The 19,165-nt window shown below is 55.0% G+C and overlaps 1 protein-coding gene across 1 annotated transcript; it reads right to left on the bottom strand.

The window, feature by feature from the left end:
* Positions 1-37: 37 nt before the first annotated feature.
* On the bottom strand, positions 38-12,963 carry SGSM3 (small G protein signaling modulator 3). Its single transcript, XM_049885191.1, has 21 exons — positions 12,873-12,963; positions 12,290-12,375; positions 11,279-11,345; positions 7,592-7,797; positions 7,401-7,508; positions 6,404-6,547; positions 5,643-5,838; positions 5,003-5,148; positions 4,504-4,728; positions 4,028-4,082; positions 3,763-3,890; positions 3,444-3,599; positions 3,127-3,181; positions 2,750-2,799; positions 2,487-2,639; positions 2,219-2,289; positions 2,083-2,131; positions 1,911-1,996; positions 904-1,026; positions 728-788; positions 38-560 (listed from the first exon to the last, which is right to left on the bottom strand). The coding sequence occupies exons 1-21, from the start codon at positions 12,877-12,879 to the stop codon at positions 480-482; spliced, it is 2,253 nt and encodes a 750-aa protein (XP_049741148.1). The 5' UTR covers positions 12,880-12,963; the 3' UTR covers positions 38-479.
* Between the last annotated feature and the right edge of the window lie 6,202 nt (positions 12,964-19,165).

The following is a 19,165-nucleotide window of genomic DNA, read 5'->3' as shown; positions in this document are numbered from 1 at the left end:
CCCAATAGAAGCCAGGAGGCCCTTTCTCAAAGACAGTTTATTTACAGGCCAAGGAGCCTCCGCCCCACCCACTCCCTTCCTGAGCAAAGACTGACCAAACATAGGTGGTGCCCCACCTCTTCACAAGCTTTGGCAGGTATCCTCAAGGACCCAAGCAGAGCCCTCCCTGGTGTGGAGAAACAGGCCGAGCCAGGTACCCCTATCAGCTCCTGCCTCGCAGCTGCCCATCAGCCACACTCCGCCAGTCACTGCCTCCAGCCATGCGCTGGGGGCCCGGGGGATGGGCCCGCTCTCCTGATTAGGGCTGGGGCTCTGAAGTGTCTCCTTCCCTCTACCCCCACACCTTGGGGCGGCTGGGCAGCCTCAGACCCAAAGCAGCCCAAGACTAGCCAGGGCAAAGCTTCTTGGGGGAAGGGCCTGCTTAGGTGGCTGGTGGGCTGGGGAGGCCTGGGCCTGGCAGGGCCCCCAGAGGAAGATTGTCATCCGTCTATGTCCCAGCTGAAAAGGTGGTGCTTCACCAGCATGTCCTGAACACCCTCCTTCAGGGGTTTCTTCTCCTCCTGCACACAAGGATGGCCCCTCACTCACCAGCCTCGGGGAGCACAGAGCAGGGAAGCCCAGGGTGGGGCCCTGCCTCAGTCGCCCCAGGAGCCCACCTGCCCAGTGGTCAACACAGACGCCCTGCCCACTAGAGCCCCTCAGGAAAGGACTCGCCAAGACCACCCACCTCTCTCTTCGCAGGAAGTTCCCAGTCCTGGGAGAGGCTGAAGGCAAAGCAGCAGAGGACGCTGGAGACAAGGAAGGTGGAGGTGAGGGACTCCCAGCCCTCAGGTCGGCTCGACCCACCCTCCCTGTCCCCTAACTCCAGGGCCACTCCCCACCAGGGCATGGGCCAGGCCTCACCGGAGTTCACACTTGATCTGGACCCAGCCAGGGCTGCGCAGGAAGGACCAGGGCTGGTACCACTTCTCCACGGTGGGCAGGCTGGAGCAGAGCACCTCCAGCCACAGGTGCAGGACCTGCTCACTGGGGACAGGGCATGAGGGGGGCTGCTCCTGGACCCCGCAGCAGCCCTGGCTGCCCTCCATGGGAAGGCCGGCATCTTAGTCCTTTAGGTCTGCTGTAAGGGCTGTGAGGGCTCTCCCTCCCCTGCCGGCCTGGGCCAGCCCCTTGGCACCCCCATCCCAGGCCTCACTCCAGCCAGGCCCGCCCTGCCCCTTTCTCGACACTGGGGCCTCCTCCTGGGGGCCCAGCCTTCACTCTCTGCCAAGTCTCTGCGGGAGAAGGTGATCACCCTCACAGTCTCCTGTGACCCCACCCCGGGCTCCTGCTCGCAGCCCACAGCCCTGCACAGCTCACCCCCTCAGCCTCTGCGACAAGATGCGCCCAAGGCCTCTGTCAGAGGGCACAGGCCCCTCAGCCACTGTCCTGGCCCCATCCCCGCCCTGGACTCAGGGCAGTGCCTCCTCTCTGTCCGCATCTGATGCTCACGCCCCAGTGCTGCAGTCATCCAGCCTGTGCCAAGCTGCTCTCCTAGGAAACTGCTGCATTAAAGCAGCCAGGGCCTCCCCTCCGCACACAGGTCCCACCTCACAATGCCTGGCCCGACCCAGGCAGCTCCGTGCCCTGCCCTGGTGGTTTAACAGCTTCACTTCCGGGGACACCTTCACTGGTCAGCTTGTGACAACACGGGCTTCCCTAACCCCAGGGCCTTCCCTGGCCTCAAAGCAATGCCTGGCCCTGCCCTGGGGGGACCCCCGGCATCTGGCCGACACCACTCTGCATCCCCCTCCAGTGCCTGCCCTGTCGGGACTCAGTGTGCTGCCCTGCTCCCCCAGGGGCCACTCTCCCCAGGGGCTGGTGACACAGCACTGGCGCTCTCGCTGGCCCGGGGCTGGTGGCGCACTCACTTGAGCCCCACGCAGATGAGGGAGCGAAGCTTCACGTCCATCTGTGCATGTGCTGCGTCGTGGGTCACGTTCACTGACTGCACGGCCTGGGGGTGCCGGCTGTCACTCAGCTGTCCCCCCTGCCCAGGAAAGCCCCACCTGCCCAGGGAGGCCCCACCTACAGCCCCCTTACCCGGTAGAGCAGCTCCTCTGGGGTCAGGACTTTGCCATCTTCGTCCAACCTGAGGCAGGAAGGGACCACAGCTCCCAGTGCTGCCCCGCTGGCTGGGCCCCACCTCCCCCCAACCCCGGGCCAGCGCGCAGCGGACCTGTACGTCTTACAGAGCACCAGGCGGGAGTACACCGAGTCGAAGTCTCTCTCCACCTCCCGGCCCGCTGCCTGTGGGGATGGGCTGCACATCAGGGGTGGGCAGGTGTGCCCGACTGAGCAGGCATGGCCACCCACGATGTCCCCTCCCACCAGCTCCGCAGGGCCCGGGGTGACAAGAACCTGAGAAAGGAGCCGCAGGGACACCACAGGCTGGTGCAGGAGCCCTGGGAAAAGGGACAGGGGTACGGGACCCAGCCCTGGCCTACCTCCTCAATAAACAGCCAGGGGTGGCAGGCGCCACCCAGCAGGGACGGCTTCTTCAGCCCGTGTTCAAACAAGGCCTTGAGGGCCGGGCAGAGGGTCCCTCGAACAAGGTCCGTGATGCCTTCAGTCACAGAGTCGTCCCCCGCAATGGAGTACTAGGGGGGAGTGGGTCTCAGAAGTCCAGCCCCCCGCCATTCTCTCGGCACATGTCCCTGCTAGGAGGGTCCAGGCAGGTGCAGCCCCCCGGGTCGGCATGGCCCCTTACCTCTTTGCTCCGCTCATCCAGGACTTCCACAAACTTGGCTGGAAACCAGCCTGTGGGAGAAGCAGGCCCTGTGAAGAGCTGTACTGACCTCCAGCCCCACTGCACCATCAGTGCTGAGGGGCAGAGACGTGTGGTCCCCGCAGGCCGACTGGGCCGGAGGGCCTGACTCCTGCTGAGGCCAGGGGGCGCGGGCTGGGTCTCCAGTAGGCAGTGGCTCACAGCAAGGAAGGACAGGGACACAGCAGAGACCACGCTCCTTCCCCTCCCCACCACGCTCCCACCACACCTCCTGCCACGCCTGTCGGTGGACACCAGGACTCCCAGTCCACCGTGCAGCTATCCCCCTGCCCTTGAACCTCTGGGGCAGCCACACTCACCTCGCAGGCCATTCAGCTCCCCCACCCAGCAGTGCTCATCCTTCTGGGAAATGATCTGCGGGGGCGGGGACAATGGCCCAGAGCTTTGTTTCCTCCAGGCCGGCACCTCTCACACACAGTCTGATTCCCTCTCACAGCTCTGCCGGCCCAGATACCCGTTTGCCAGAAGCTCTTGGCAGGCAGGCAAAGGTTGGGGAGGGCATGGCAGGTGGCAGAGCTGACGCCTGCTCCCAACCGCCAGCTCCACGGCTGCTCCGGGGCTGCAGCAGGGCAGCCTGTCGGGTGGGGGACAGTTCCCGAACCACGTCCCCACGTACTGTGATGATGTCATTCTTTCGGAAGCCCAGCTCGTCATCGTCGTGTCGCTCAAAGTCCAGCAGGGCCTTGGCACGGCGCCTGTGGCTGCGTGAACATGCCACGTAGTTCTCATGGTCCCGCTGGTGGCTCTCCGTGCTGTAGTCCGGGGCCAGCTCCTGCCAAGCAGGACCAAGGCAGGGGTGGGGACAGAAAGGCCCGCCAGCCTGGACTTTGGCCCCCAGAGTGGGGCTGGGCAGGAAAGCCCACGGGCTTGGAGATCACCTAAGGGCTGGGGAGCACAAGACTCACTGGGGGAGTGGACAGGCGCCTGCTACTCACCACACTACAGTTCTTGGGGTCTGTGCACTGGAAATGGCGGGCCACGCGCAAGATGGCTTCCCGGAGGTCGGCCACCAGCTCCGTCTGCTTGATGTTCTTTGCTTTGAGCGCCTCCAGGTCATCCTCCCCTGGGGGGCAGTAGGGCTGTAGCGACCATGGACCCTCCTTCCACACATTCCCTGCCCTCTGAGCTGCCCACCCTGGAGTGTGGGATGACAGCTCACACCTGGGCCTGCACCCCGCCCCGTCAGCAGCATGTCCTCACCAAAGAGCAAGGAGGTGATGCCGGACTTCCTCCGCTGGGCCCTGCGTCGAACCACCTGCGGGCAGGGAGAGCAGCTCAGCGGAGCCCTGGGTGCCTGGCGCCAGTTGAGCTGAGGGCGCCTCAGCCCGGAAGAAGCCAACAGCTATGGTGCCCCCCACATGGCGGCCTTGAGTCAGCATTCACTGTGCTGCCTCATGGCTGCTTCCCAGGCGCCACCAGGCAGGGTCTGAGGGTCAAGGAACGTAGTCAGCTCAGAGCTGTGTCATGTCCCACCATGCCGGCTGGGGCACCCAGTGCATAGAGCCCCAGGAGGACCAGGCCTGCAGCCCAGTGTGGTCCGACTGGGCCCTGCAAGGCCTAAGGTGCTGAGCAGGGTGGAGCGGGGTGGCAGGGTGGGGAATGGGCAGTCAGCTCCTGCAGCCTCTCACATGGGGCTTCTCGTGATGGCCGTGGGGGCCTCCTCCCTCATGGCCCACCTGAGAGAGATGGGTGGTAGTGCTGGTCGCCAGGAGCTGGCCCTGGTCTGCAATGAGGTAGGCCAGGTGCTTGCGGCGCTGGGTCTCCACAGCCACGTCCGTCAGGGAGCCTGCCAGCCGCATGGCCACCCCCAGCAGCAGCTCTGCATCTTCTATCTGTGATGGAATATCTGACAGCGTGTTGAAAATGGAGGCTGAGTTCTCGGACTGGATCAGCTCCTCCTCCTAGGCCAGGCGAGGACGGATGAGGGACTGTCACTGCCAGGCCTCAGACCCCCCGTGGCCCCACTGACCATCCTCAGAGACCCATTCCTGTGGTCCTGCCGCCAGGGGCCTGGGACCGCACCGCGCTGAAGCCTGGCTGGGGCAGAGGTGTGTGGGGAAGGAGGGCAGGGCTCCTCTGCCAACCACCACTGGGGCTCGGGGGTGGGACCCTACTGCATCCACCCAGGAGGGGCAGCAGACAGTGACTCTGACCCGCAGGGCCTGGCCCGGGCACCTTGAGGTGCAGCATGCCCAGTGCAGTCTGGAACAGCACCAGGGAACCCTCGTAGAAAAACAGGTCCCAGATGCGCAGCAGCAGCTTCAGGGGCACCACGCTGGCGAACGCCGTGAGGAACCAGTGCAGCGTGATCAGGGACAGCTCTGTGGACACAACCGCCCCCAGCCGGGATCAGGGACAGCTCTGTGGACACAACCACCCCCAGCCGGGACCAGGGACAGCTCTGTGGACACAACCGCCCCCAGCCGGGATCAGGGACAGTTCTGTGGGCACAACCGCCCCCAGCTGGGATCAGGGACAGCTCTGTGGAAACAACTGCACCCGGATGGGACCAGGGACAGCTCTGGATACAACTGCACCCAGGCTGGGACAAGGGACAGCCGGAGAGAAGGGCGTGCCCAGGCCCTCGACCCCATAGTAGCAAAAGGCCTTGTCTGCTCAGAGAGGAGAGAAGGACAGAGTGTCAGGGAATGTCAGAGAAGAAAATGGCAGTGCAGAGCACTCATGGCTGTGTGGCACCCAGCCAGCAGTCACGAGGGCCTCGTCCTCGGCTGACTATCCAGGCCCCAGGTCTTCAGGATCTGAACCACTCTCCAGGCCCTCGGCCCCTGAAAAAAGGGTGGAACAGTCCCCGTACCGATGTCATGTTCCTGGAGCAGCTTGTCCAGCCGAGGCAGGTACTGGACGATGAGGTGGCGCAGGACGCGCTGGTCCGTCTGCACGCCCAGAAGGGTGGTGCTGAAGTAGGAGGCAGGCAGCAGGTCCTCGACGATGGCACACATCATCCAGAAGGCGTCCTCCTCCTCCAGGAACAGGAGGAGACAGGCGGCCACCTTGCCAGGGACGGGAAGGACGGGGCCTCTAACCATGTCTTCATTCAAATTAGAAAGCTCAACCCCCGAGATGACTGGGAAAAGGACGGCCTCTCTGGGCAAACATGCAGCCATCCTCTGCTCTCTGCTTGCCCAGAGGAGCCCTGGCTGGACCTCAGCCCCGGTGCTCACCCTGCTAGACTGACCATCTGCAGCAGCCCCGGCCTCCCAGCCCAACCCATCCCCCAATCCTTGCCCTGAGGGTGACATCTGAGGAACACCCTCCCCCCCCCCCCCCCCGCCCAGCCGCCTGCCTGGCTGCAGCCCCTGGTCATGCTCACCACGCCTGTGTCCCCTGCCTGGCTGGCTGCACCTGCTGGCCGTGCTCACCACACCTGTGCCCTCCGCCTGTCTGGCTGCAGCTCCTGGTCATGCTCACCACGCCCACGCCTCCCACCTGGCTGGCTGCACCCCCTGGCCGTGCTCACCACACCTGTGCCCCCTGCCTGCCTGGCTGCACCTCCTGGCTGTGCTCACCACACCTGTGCCGCCTACCCGGCTAGCTGTACCGCCTGGCCATGCTCACCATGCCTGTGCCCTGGCAGTAGCCAATGTCGGGGTAGAGCCAGGCCAGGGCCCGGAGGATCCTGCGCAGACGTGGCACCCCGATGCTGCTCACGTTGGCGAAGCAGGCGTTGCCCGGCATGGTGCGGAGCAGGTCCTTCTCGATCTGTTGGGCACCCACACCACACCCACCCCACAGACCTGTGAGACCTGGCGGCAGGCCTGAGAAAGGGTCCCCGACACCCTCTGGACTCTACTGCCGCCCTGAGACACCTATGAGGGAGGTAAAACCCCCACAGGTGTCTCTCTCGGGTGGTGGTGGCTGTGGCGGGGGGGGGGGGGGGCGGGGAATTTCCCATGCTCGTTACCCTCCTCCCTTCAGGATTCCATCTCAGCTAGTGTGTGGCCCGTCCACCACATAGGCCCAGGGAACTTAAAAATACAGATTCCTGGGCCTCAGGCCTGACCTCGTTGCTGATGTTGCTGGGTGCCGCTGAGTCGCAGAGGACCTAGATGGCAGAGCAGAACTGCCCCTAGGTTTCCAAGGTGGTAATCCTTACAGAAGCAGACTGCCACCTCTCTCCTGTGGCGCAGCTGGTGGGCTCACATCACCAACCTTTCAGTTAGCAGCTGAGCACTCAGCCACTGCACCACCAGGATACTGAATGAGAATCTCTGGATGAGGCCTGGAAATCTGTATCTAAAATCCTCCCTAGCTGACCTCATGTACACCCAGGTTTGGGGCCCAGTCTCCTCCACATCCTTCCACAGCACTGGTGGCCTCTGAGACCATTCTCCCTGTGGTCTACGGAGGACCCAGGCAGGATCCGGCTTCCTCCACACACAGGTGTGTGTGGGTGAAAGGGCCGCTCAGGTAGCTAGCACCCTGAGGTACTCTCCCCTCCCCCCCTACCATGGAGGGGCCACGAGACCCAGGAGTGAGCACCCAGGAACCCAGCAGGCCAGCCCCCGCTGCTGGCCGCACTTCCGAACTGATCTGAGAACAGTCCTGGCCTCACCTGCTTGGCAGCAATGGTCTCGTCGTTGGAGCTGTTCTTCACAGTCTCGCGGTACGACAGCTCTGAGTTGTGCTTCTTCTGCAGGGCCCCCGAGAGCCGCATCCACAGCTGGGGAGGGGCCAGCACTCAGCTCTCCTGTGACCCTGAGCCCGGGACGCCTCCCACCCACTCCAGCTCCACGGCCACCCCACCTGGGGCCTCATGCTGTGGGGGATGCCAGCCAGCACCAGGGAGCGCAGCTTCTCTGAGCGGGGCAGGGAGATGGCGATCTTGTCCCAGGTGAGGTCCCCCACGTCATGGTTATGGGTGAACTCCAGGTGGGCCTGCCACTTCAGTGTCTGCTGAGGCTCCTCTACTAGTGAGGAACCCGGGAGCCTGCTGGAGCTGGGGTCGGCGTCTGTGGGAAGGCCAGGAGGGCGGGAGTGACGCCGGAACCAAGTGCAGGCTGACATCCTCCAAGGCAGCCGGCATCTGGCCTCACAGGGCTTGGGTGTTACAACCGCAGCCCAGACCCTCCCCCAAGGCCAGACTCACCTTTCCGCACTTACCTGACGGCTCCGGTGCACCCCGTGAAGGCTCCTACCTGCACACTGAACCCCTCCATCTCTCCCCACACTACCCCTGTTGCAAGAGAACCTCCCCACTCCCGCCACCACCACCTCACTCTCCAGCTGCTCAAGCCCGAAGCGTGGCATCAGCTGTGGCTCTTACTTCACTCACACAGTAAACCCTGCTGTCTTGTCTTGCAGAACCTCTGGCCACTTGGTGTCACCTCCCCTCATCCAAGCCATCATCTGTCATCTGGGTCACCACAGTAGCCTGGCCGTTCCCACCTCAGCCCCACTGAAGGCTGCTCTCCACAGTCAGGGCGGCCCTTCTAAAAAGTCAGCCAGATCGCATCACTGCTCAGGACGCTCTCACTCAGACCAAAGCCAAGGGCTTACGAGGTGCCATGAATCCTCCTCCCTGTCCTCACTTCCTGCTCCGTCCTCGGCTCCCTCCACTCCAGTGACATGTCCTTCTTGCTATTCCCCACCACACCCACTTCCACCACAGGGCCTTTGCACTGAGTATTCCCCTCCCCCAGACTTGCTCACCACCACCACCCCCCCACCCCACCCCTTGCTTCCTTCCTTCCTGTCTCTGTTCAAATGGCTCCTTCTTGGAGAGCTTTCTTTGACCCCGATATAAAATCCTACCTCCCCTCTTCTCTATCCCAATTCTTTTCATAGCTCTTCTTTCCCCCACCATATTTTAATAGATGTGTCTCCGCTTCCACAATGGGAACTCCACAGGGCCAAGGCTGCCTTCTCTTTTGCCTGAGGCCCTGGGGATGGAGCAGCGAACAGTGCGCAGCCCACGGCTAACTTCCATTAGCTGTGGAATGAACCAGGACAAGGCTCTCCTGTGCAACTCAGCCATCTCTGTGCGGATTCGCCTCACACCAAACCTCATCCTCATTCGGCCTAACGCCAAACCTTGTTTAAATGTCAATGAGTCTGCAAATCATAAAATGCACACATTTTAAATGTACACCTTGATAAGCGTCAATAAACAAATGTATAACCCTTGTCTCCATCACGACACACAATCATGCTAGAAAGTTCCCTGGGTCCCTCTCAACCCTAGCTTATAACCTCCAAATATCTGCTCGCAAACTAGAAGAACAAGGACAGCTTATGTCAGAACTGGAAATATGAGGGACCAGAAGGTGACTGGTTTCAGCCAATTAACATGCTCTTGTCCTGATTATATCCTGGTGACAGGCTACCCTGGGTTCCGGCAGACGCTTCCCAGTAGGCCACGTGGGCACCAAAAGGTCTATTTATGGTAGAAAACAATGGAAATGGCCCAGAGGTCCACTTACAGGAAACTGGCTATAAAGCCATACAATAAATCCACTATCATGGGATATTATGCAGCCAGTGAAAGCCATTAAAGTTGTATATCCTAAAGGGATCTCAGCCAACGTGGGAAAATGAGCATGGTGTAACGGTGATATAAAAAAAAAAAAATAAGAGCACTATAAAAATGTGGAAATGATATAATCTTAGTTATGAAAAGTATGTATAATAGAGACACACACACGCACACTCACACACATACACAGCCACACTGTCGGCAGTTATTTCCGGGTTGTGGGTATGACATACACACACACACAGCCAGATTGTCAGCAGTTATTTCCAGGTTGTGGGTATAATACACACACACACACATGCAGCCAGATTGTGGGCAGTTATTTCTGGGTTGTGGGTATAACAGACACACACAGCCAGGTTGCCAGCAGTCATTTCCAGGTTGTGGGTATCACAGACACACACACACAGCCAGGTTGCCAGCAGTCATTTCCAGGTTGTGGGTATCACAGACACAGACACACACACACAGCCAGACTGCCAGCAGTTATTTCCGGGTTGTGGGTATAACAGACAGACAGACACAGCCAGGTTGCCTGCAGTTATTTCCGAGTTGTGGGTATAACAGACAGACAGACACGGCCAGGTTGCCTGCAGTTATTTCCAGGTTGTGGGTATCACAGACACAGACACAGACACAGACACACACACACAGCCAGACTGCCAGCAGTTATTTCCGGGTTGTGGGTATAACAGACAGACAGACACAGCCAGGTTGCCTGCAGTTATTTCCGAGTTGTGGGTATAACAGACAGACAGACACGGCCAAGTTGCCTGCAGTTATTTCCAGGTTGTGCGTATGATAGACACACACACACAGAGCCAGACTGCCAGCAGTTATTTCCAGGTTGTGGGTATAACAGACAGACAGACACAGCCAGGTTGCCAGCAGTCATTTCCAGGTTGTGGGTATGACACACACACACACACACACACACACACACACACACACACACACACACACACACACACACACACACACACACAGAGCCAGATTGCCAGCAGTTATTTCCGGGTTGTGGGTATAATAGACACACACACACAGCCAGACTGCAGCAGTCATTTCCAGGTTGTGGGTATAACACACACACACCCAGCTAGACCGCAGCAGTCACTTCCGGGTTGTGGGTATAACAGACAGACAGACACACACGCAGTCAGACTGTGGCAGTCATTTCTGGGTTGTGGGTATAACAGACACGCACACACAGAGTCAGACTGCAGCAGTCATTTCTGGATTGTGGGTATAACAGAGAGAGAGAGACACACACACAGCCAGGTTGCCAGCAGCCATTTCCGGGTTGTGGGTATAACAGACAGACAGACAGACACACACACACAGTCAGATTGCAGGCAGCCATTTCCGGGTTGTGGGTATGACACACACACACACAAAGAGCACCAGATTGTGGCAGTCATTTCTGGGTTGTAGGTATAATAGACACATACACACACACACCCCCAGCCAGACTGCCAGCAGTCATTTCCAGGTTGTGGGTATAACAGACACACACATAGCCATATTGTTGCAGTCATTTCCAGGTTGTGGGGTATAACAGACACACACACACACACAAAGCCAGGTTGCAGCAGTCATTTCCAGGTTGTGGGTATAATAGTCACACTCACACACATACACACAGACCCAGCCAGCCAGGTTGCAGCAGTCACTTCCAGGTTGTGGGTATAACACACAGGTACACCCGCCCACACTCAGCCAGCCAGGTTGCAGCAGTCATTTCCGGGTTCTGGGATTATGGGTTAATCCTGTTTTCATCTTTATTCTTTGCTGTTATTTTTCAGCTTCTCCACCATGAACATCATTACTCTATCAGAAAAGATCAATAAAGCTTCTCTCAAAGCTGTCAGAGGTCTCTTCCTCAGATACGGTCCAGGGATCACACCCTGGGGACGAGAGTCACTGGCACCAGAGTCTTCTCCAAGGACAGCCCACCTTACCTTCCTTGTCCACGCGGAAGCCAAACTCATCGTAGCAGAACTCTGGCTGCTCCACTGAGTCTTCCTTCTAGAACCAGGATTAGGGAGAATGGTCTGTTCCCCGTCTGGGCCCATGCTAGGGCTGCACACGGTACAGGTTCGGGGACACAGCACCCACCTCCAAGGCTCTAAGGCACACCCCCCCTTCCATAAAGCCTTCTGTGGTTGTCCCTCAGCTACAGGCGCTGCTACCTCCTCTGAGCTCTCCTAGCCTTTGCCTCCTAGACCAAGGTAGGGGACACGCTTTCTGCAGAGTGCCCGGAATACAGGGACATACATGTTTACAGATGAGTGTAGTCACTTAATGTGCTAATACAATCCTGACATGGGAGCACACGGCCCGGCGAGCCTGGCGGAGGGTGGGACGGCCCGCGGAGCCTGGCGGAGGGTGGGACGGCCCGGCGAGCCTGGCGGAGGACGGGACTTAATGATGTGCTGTCATCAGGGTGCCAACCGTAGCTCAAATCTTTTTTGGAATTGTTTAATTATTTTCCTCCCAATTATGAAATTCCAAAATAAATTGTAATTATACAAGTTCCACTAAGGCTAAAGTCCCCTTTATTTTGTATATAAAGAAATGGGGCTCATTACGTCTGCAGCGGTAGTGTCCTGGGGTACACTAGGGGCAGCCCAGTCTGGGTAATCCGTCCTTCAGGAGGCAGTGTCTCTGAGGAATTCTGGCACACCATGATACTTTTCCTCCAACCTCAGGACTCTGAGGAGCCCTGGTGACACAGTGGTTAAAGGCTTGGCTGCTAACCAAAAGGCTGGCAGTGCCAATCCACAAGCCACTCCTTCACCCTAAGAATCACTATGTACTTGGTGCTACGACACCATCTTTGGGGGTGGCCCTTGCCCCTGTGTGAAAATGGTGGAGCGAGCCACCACTCCTGGGAACCTGCGGCGGTGGGTCCCCTTCAGCGCTACAGCCTGGCAGCACGGCTGGTGGGCCTGGCGGGTGAACTGCCCTACCTGCGCACACCTGGCCAGGATCTCCTGGGGCCATATGCTCGGGGTCAGGGCTGAGAAGGGGCCACCAGCAGAAGGTGTGTGGCTTCCTAGAATCCAAGAAGAGCAGGCACAGGAGAACGATCAAGAAAATGTGGAGCATCCACAGGTGAAATTCAAGTCCGAAGACTCCCTCCCGCCCCAGCTGCAGCACTGAAGGACTGAACCATGGAAGCAGGATGGGCAGGAACCTCCCAGACACGAACTTTGTGGGGAAAGGAAGAGAAAAAGGGGCACACTACAAAACAACCAAACTTCATCTTCTTGCCTTTTCCGTCATTTAAGAGTAAGGATTTGCCGGAGGGAGGAAGAGGGCAGAGATTCAGAAATACAGAAGCGCCGGGCTGGGAAAGATGTTTCAGTAGTTCTCCCCAGGCAGCCAAGCTTTCCTCCTTTTTCTCCACCTCTTTTACCTGGATGGTCTATTCGACCAGCAAAGGTATCACACCAGCAGGTTCCATCCACTTGGTGGGTCCTCCTGGGTAAGAGCCTCCCCTGCCCCACCCTCTCACCCAGTGTCTGGGACCCCGACACCATCCCCTTCTACCTGACATTGTGTCAGGAGGCCCGGCCAGCTCGGCAGTCCCACGCCTGAAAGTCTTAGTCTCCTAATATCTTGGAGCTGGAAGGCTCCTCGGATGTCATCTGGTCAGAAATGTCATCTCCCTGTTACGAGAAGGACACAGAGGAAAGTTACTCTAAGGCACCCCTCTCCTGGGAGTCCCTCCAGGTACCTGGCTTTTGCTGGCCCAGAGGCGGTGCGGAGGGAGGGAAGTCCTGGCCATTCAGCAAGCGAAGGGAGCTTCACACTTAAATGTTCAGTCACAATAAATCAAAGGGGAGCGCCTGCCCAGCCCCCATTTCACTAAGGCAGAGCCATATGGACCTCCTGATGCCCAGTGCTTAAGCAAATGTTTCTTTAAAAAACAAAAACACACCAAAAACCTGCCATCACCGAAACCTCTGTGACTAGGTTTCCCTGAGCCTGAGTCTGAGGAGGAATCCTTTAGAACACAGCTTCCCTGCTGAGAAAGTCCCCCACTTACCCCATATGGGGACACTCTCTCCTCTATCCTTTAAAAGCACGGCTCGACGGTCTGCTCTCCCATGTGTCCCCAGCCTCGGCTGGGAAACCACACCAGAAATTGCCATCTAACCTAAAGCTCTCCTTACTCACTCACTCTCACTGCTGCTTAGCCCACTGCCCCCTCTTCTATGTCCTCTTGAATAAGGACTCAGCAACAAAAACACAGTCCCATTCAAAATGGGCAAAATATTTGAACTGCGATTTTTCCAAAGAAGAACTACAAATGGCCAAAAGCACAGGAAAAGATGCTCAGCGTCATCAGCCATTATGGCTGTGTGCTGAGTCAATTCTGACTCCTAGGGCCCTACAGGACAGAGCGGAACTGGCCCACAGAGCTTCCTAGGCTGTCATCTTTACAGGAGCAGATCACCAAGTCTTTGCTCCCACGGAGCGGCTGGTGGGTTCAAACCTCCACCTTTCGGTTAGTAGCCCAGCTCGTAACCATTGCGCCACCAGGGCTCCTTTCATTAGCCATTAAAACCCAAACCCACTACCATGGAGTTGATTCTGGCTCCTAGCAACCCTACAGCCATTAGGCATTAAAAAGCCCGTTGCTGTCAAGTCAATTCTGACCCACAGCGATTAGACGCTAACCCAAACCACCCAGTGCTGTCGAGTCGATTCTGACTCATAGCGACCCTAGACACTAAAAAAAGCAACTACAAATCCAAATCACAATGAGATACCACTGCACTGCCCACCTACCAGGATGGCTACAATGAAGAAGACAAAAACAGGCGCTGTCCAGGATGTGGAGAAAATGAAACCTTCATACATTGCTGGTGGGAGTATAAAATGGTTCATTCGTTGTGAAAAACAGTTTGGCAGTTCTTCAAAAAGTTAAACGGAGGGTTACCAGAAAGAACTGAAAACATCTTCACACAAAACCCAGTACATGGATCTTCAAAGCAGCATTATCCATTACAGCCAAAAAGTGGAAACCATCCAGATGTCCCTCAGCTGACGAACGGATGAACAAAACGTGGTAACCCACACAGCGGAATACTATTCAGCCACAAACAGGAACGAAGCACTGACAGACACTACAACTTGGATGAACCCTGAAGGCGTCTGCTATGTGAAAGAAGCTGACACAGAGGGGCATGTTGCTTTTATACAAAATGTCCAGAACAGGCAAATCTGTAGGCAGAAAGCAGATTAGGGGTGCCAGGGCTCAGGGGGACAGGGATGGGGTGTGACTACTGATGGGTACCCGGTTTCTTGCGGTGGTGATGAGACGTTCTAGAATTGGACAGTGGTAATAGCTGCACGGCTCTGTGAGCACCAGAAACCACTGAACTGTACAGTGAAACCTGTGAGAGCCAGAACTCGACGAGACTGCCTTGTTTTTCCAGGTTTCACAAGTTTCCCGTCTTTGACAGGATACAGTCATCACTTTAGTGGAAAATATTTACGTTTTCCTTCTCTGACAGGTTTCCACTTTACACAGGTTCTGGCTTTTGCATATTTTATTGCATATTGTAAAAATGGTGAATTTTATGGTCTGTGAATCGTATTTCAGTTAAAAAAAAATAAGGAAAGCCATCAACTGAGGACTCAGTACTGGAGCCTCCCTCTAGCTTTCTAACTTCCTATTTCTAAGTTCTTGCTCGTATTAAAATGAGAAAGAATCTATTATTAGTCACTTGAGCTTCAACAGAACATAGCATTTTTATTAAATTTCTTAACCTTTTTCTGAATATTAAGTCTTTTACTTCTAACTGTGGAAGGAAAGGCTGACCCATGAAAATGAAGTAACACAGAAGATGTGGTTGAGACAGTCTGGGACGAGCTGTCTTCTAGTTTTTGAAATCATACTTCATCTAGGTCTGGCCCTGAAGTTTTTCCTTTGCCATTTTTCAGATGACAACTGTCATTCTGGCCCACAGCTACATCACCCAGGCTCCCACCTACACCCTGGAGAAGATGAACCCTTGTCACAGCTGCAGGGTTATCAGTCCCCCGCCTGCAGCTTCTGGGTGAGGCGCACATCCTGACATCGTCAGTTGCAGTAGATTACTTACTTTTGTGTATGGCCCTTCTAGCCATGGTCTTGTAACTCCCACCCAGGTGACTGGGTGGGACTGTGTGATAGGGTAATTGTGGCCTACCAATTCCAAAGCAGAGAGGAGGATCCTACCACCACCAAGAAAGAACAGCCAGGAACCGAGAGCGCATACTTTGGACCCAGCTTCTCCCTGTGCTGAGAAGCTCCTGGAAGCAGGAGACAAGACAGACAAACAAAAGAGAGAGAGCTGTAACCCTGAAGACGTCGAGAAGCAGTCGCAGGAGAGACCCGGCAGCAGGAGACAGCTTGGTGGGCTTCCCAGCACATGGAGCAAGAAAACTGAGTGCCTTTGGGGAGAGGTCTACAGCCAGGAGAGGCGTGCCTACGAGCACAGTGGGGAAGAGGCTGTCCTGATGGAAGAACCTGTATCCGGAATGTTCCTGAGCCTGGACTGTAACTGTTATTTCCCTAATAAATTTCATAATCGTGAGTATGGTCTGTGAGTTCTGTGCGGCCAACGCAATGAATTATCGAACCCAGCAGAGAAGTAGTGAGTGCTGTGCGAGGAACAGTCAGTGTCAGAATCGGTAAAGACGGCAGAGAGAAGTGGCTCGAGCTCGAATGGCCTTCACCTCAGGGGAGTCAGTCTTGTGCTGTTGATCTTGGCTCTCCTTCCCCCTCATGGGGTGGAAGGAGGTCAGATGCCGCCCCCAAGCTGTTTTTACAGTTAGCTTCTTTTCACCTCAGCCCTGAAATCCTTCTGGAGCTGAGGCAGCTGACGGTGAGCCCCTCACCATTTCTCTCCCCAGAAATTGAGCTGCCAGGGTTTCAAAACCTATTTTCTTCTCCTCACTCACACCCAACTCCTGAAACTACCAGGGAGGGTGACCCAGCAGTTTTCCCTGTTAAGGAAATCTACAGCTGTAGGGTCCAGCGTTTTGCCCTGGTGGTGTAGTGGTTAAGAGTTACAGCTGCTAACCAAAAGGTTGGCAGTTCGAATCTACAAGCTGCTCCTTGGAAACCCTATGGGGCAGTTCCACTCTGCCCTATAGGGGTCACCAGGAGTTGGAATTGACTTGATGGCAACAGGTAACCTTCCCACATCCAGGCCCCTGGGAGCTGGGAGAAATGCGTCCTGACAGAGCCGGGGTTTTCTGTTTTACCTAGATGGAGATCACAATGTATCCTGACTTTCCCCCACTGAACAATTTATCAGGAGAATTTTCCCATGTCATGAAATATTTTTCAAAAATGCTGTTTGCGATAGTTGTGTGATGTTCTACAGAACCAATATATGATTTATGTAACCAGTCCTCAAATAACTGGATTATTAGACTATTTGTCACTGTTCATAGTTTTTCACTATTTATATTCACTATTTTTTTTTTTTTATTGATAGTATTTCACTGATAATGGTTTTTCACCATTACAAATATGGCTACAATTAAAATATAATTAAAATATATGAGGATATGGTATTACGGAAAACTTATGCCAGCAGCAGTGATACAGATACTGGAAAACAGTGAGAACAGAAAAACCGGGAATGTGATTTGCTAGTATGACAGAGATAACACTCCTTCCTTCGTCACGTGGGCGAACTGCAAGCACGTAATACTCCCAGGCAGGACGTTCTCGTTCCAAGCCTCGCTTGGCTTAACTAAGCTGTGTGTGAAGCCCCAAGGTTAACTTAGAGACCAATGCTAAGTCTTCATAGCGTCGTCTTCTTTGGGATGGCCTCGTGTTCACAGGACATGGTGGCAGAGTTGCTTGCTCACAACTTTTAACATATGAGCGTGAGTTTTCAAATCTCTCCTTTTGCTGAAAAACCCAATTGCATTATATGTCCAAATATATAAATGTACAAAGTTGTTACTTTCAGCAATTATGATAAAAATTTTTAAATGGCAACAACCCAAATGCCCACTTGTAGTGAGGGAGATGGCTAAGTGAATTACAGTATGGCAATATTAGAGCACTATGCAGCAGATCGGGAGCCCTGGTGGCACAGTGGTTAAGAGCTCAGCTACTAACCAAAAGATTGGCATTTCAAATTCACCAGCTGCTCCCTGGAAACCCTATGGGGCAGATCTGCTCTGTTCTATAGGGTCACCATGAGGCAACGAGTTTAGTTTATGAAGCAGACAAAGTCCATGGGTGGTGCAAACAGTTGATGTATCTGGCTGCCAACTAAAAGGTTGGAGGCTTAGTCCATCCAGAGTTGTCTTGGAAGAAAGCCTAGTGACCCACTTCCAAAAAACCAGCCACTGAAAACCACGTGGAGCAGAGTTCTACTCTGACACATGGCATGTGTCAGAGGCGACCCCACCGCAGCGGACTCTCTGGTTTACGCAGCAGAGAGACAAAGAGATGGATTTATACACCCCAACAGGAAAGACAGTCCAGTGAAATGGTTATGTAAACGCTAAGTTGCAGGACAGTATGTGTATGTAGACTAGTCACATTTTATAAAGATCATCACATACACACACACCAGACTATGAATACAAAGATTATTATTTTTTATTCCTTTATAGTTTTCCTATGAAGCTTTGAATGACAATTCTTCCTCAGGTGGTTCTCTGCAGTTATACTGCCTAGCTTGTTAACAATTACATTTACTGAATCTCAGTTTTCTTATCTCTAAAATGGGAGTAACAATACCTATGAGGATTAAGTGAGATGATGAAAATAAGGCACTCAGCACACTATCTGACACACGGGAAGTATGAGGGAATTAGTGGTAGTCCTAAAAATTTCTAGAGAGTTACTATTACTAGGTGGGTAGAGCGAGGTGTACTAAAAGCTATTACGCTGAACCATAAGAAACTGCTGATATTCACCCACTATAACCCACAAAAACGACAATTTCATATGGTTCGATCTAGCATATACTAGTATGTGCCAGCTGAGATCATGAAACAGATGGCCCCCGAAGTAGTGACATGGTGGTTTGTTCTGGAAGGTCAGAGTGAGGAAGGAAAGTGGAGATGCCTACAGTGGAGTAAACGTGCTGCGTCTGGCTGTGGAGGGCAAAGGGGGCTGCTGAGAGACTTCTCGTAAGCAGCTCCTCTTTCCTAGGCCTTAGGACGCCTCCCTTCCACCCACCCACTCACTCATTCATTCAACAAACAATTACTGAGCCTTACTATGAGCCAGTGGAAACCCTGGTGGCACAGTGGTTAAGAGCTACAGCTGCCAGCCAAAAGGTCAGCAGTTCGAATCCATTAGGCACTCCTTGGAAACCCTATGGGGTAGTTCTAGTCTGTCCTATAGGGTCACTATGAGTTGGAATTGACTCGACAGCAACCGGTTTTATGAGCCAGAGGAGCCCTGGTAGCATGGTGGTTAAGTGCCTGGCTGTTAACCGAAAGGTCGGTGGATCAAACCCACCAGCTGCTCTGCCCGAGAAAGATGTGACAATCTGCTTCCACAAAGATTTATAGCCTTGGAAACCCTATGGGGCAGTTCTACTCTGTCCTATAGGGCTGATATGAGTCAGAATTAACTCGACAGCAGTGGGGTTCTTTTTTTGGTATGAGCCAGTTATACAACAATGAAAAACAAAAAAGTCCCCGCTGTTACCTTACCGAAATCCTGGAGGCATAATGGTTAAGTGTTACAGCTGCTAACCAAAAGATCAGCAGTTCAAATCCACCAGGCGGTCCTTGGAAACTCTATGAGGCAGTTCTACTCTGTCCTGTAGGGTTGCTATGAGTCAGAATAGACTCAACGGCAATAGGTT

Source organism: Elephas maximus, chromosome 4, assembly GCF_024166365.1.
Source record: "Elephas maximus indicus isolate mEleMax1 chromosome 4, mEleMax1 primary haplotype, whole genome shotgun sequence".
Lineage (NCBI taxonomy): Eukaryota > Metazoa > Chordata > Mammalia > Proboscidea > Elephantidae > Elephas > Elephas maximus.
The sequence above is the reverse complement of the archived record's forward strand: the minus strand, read 5'-3'. Positions and strand labels throughout refer to the sequence as shown.

Coding starts and splice junctions, on each gene's coding strand:
- SGSM3 (XM_049885191.1), bottom strand. Junction 7,509..7,591: donor CCCACAGCATGAGGCCCCAG/GTGGGGTGGCCG, acceptor GCCCCTCCCCAG/CTGTGGATGCGGCTCTCGGG. Junction 2,800..3,126: donor GGAGCTGAATGGCCTGCGAG/GTGAGTGTGGCT, acceptor CTTCTCCCACAG/GCTGGTTTCCAGCCAAGTTT.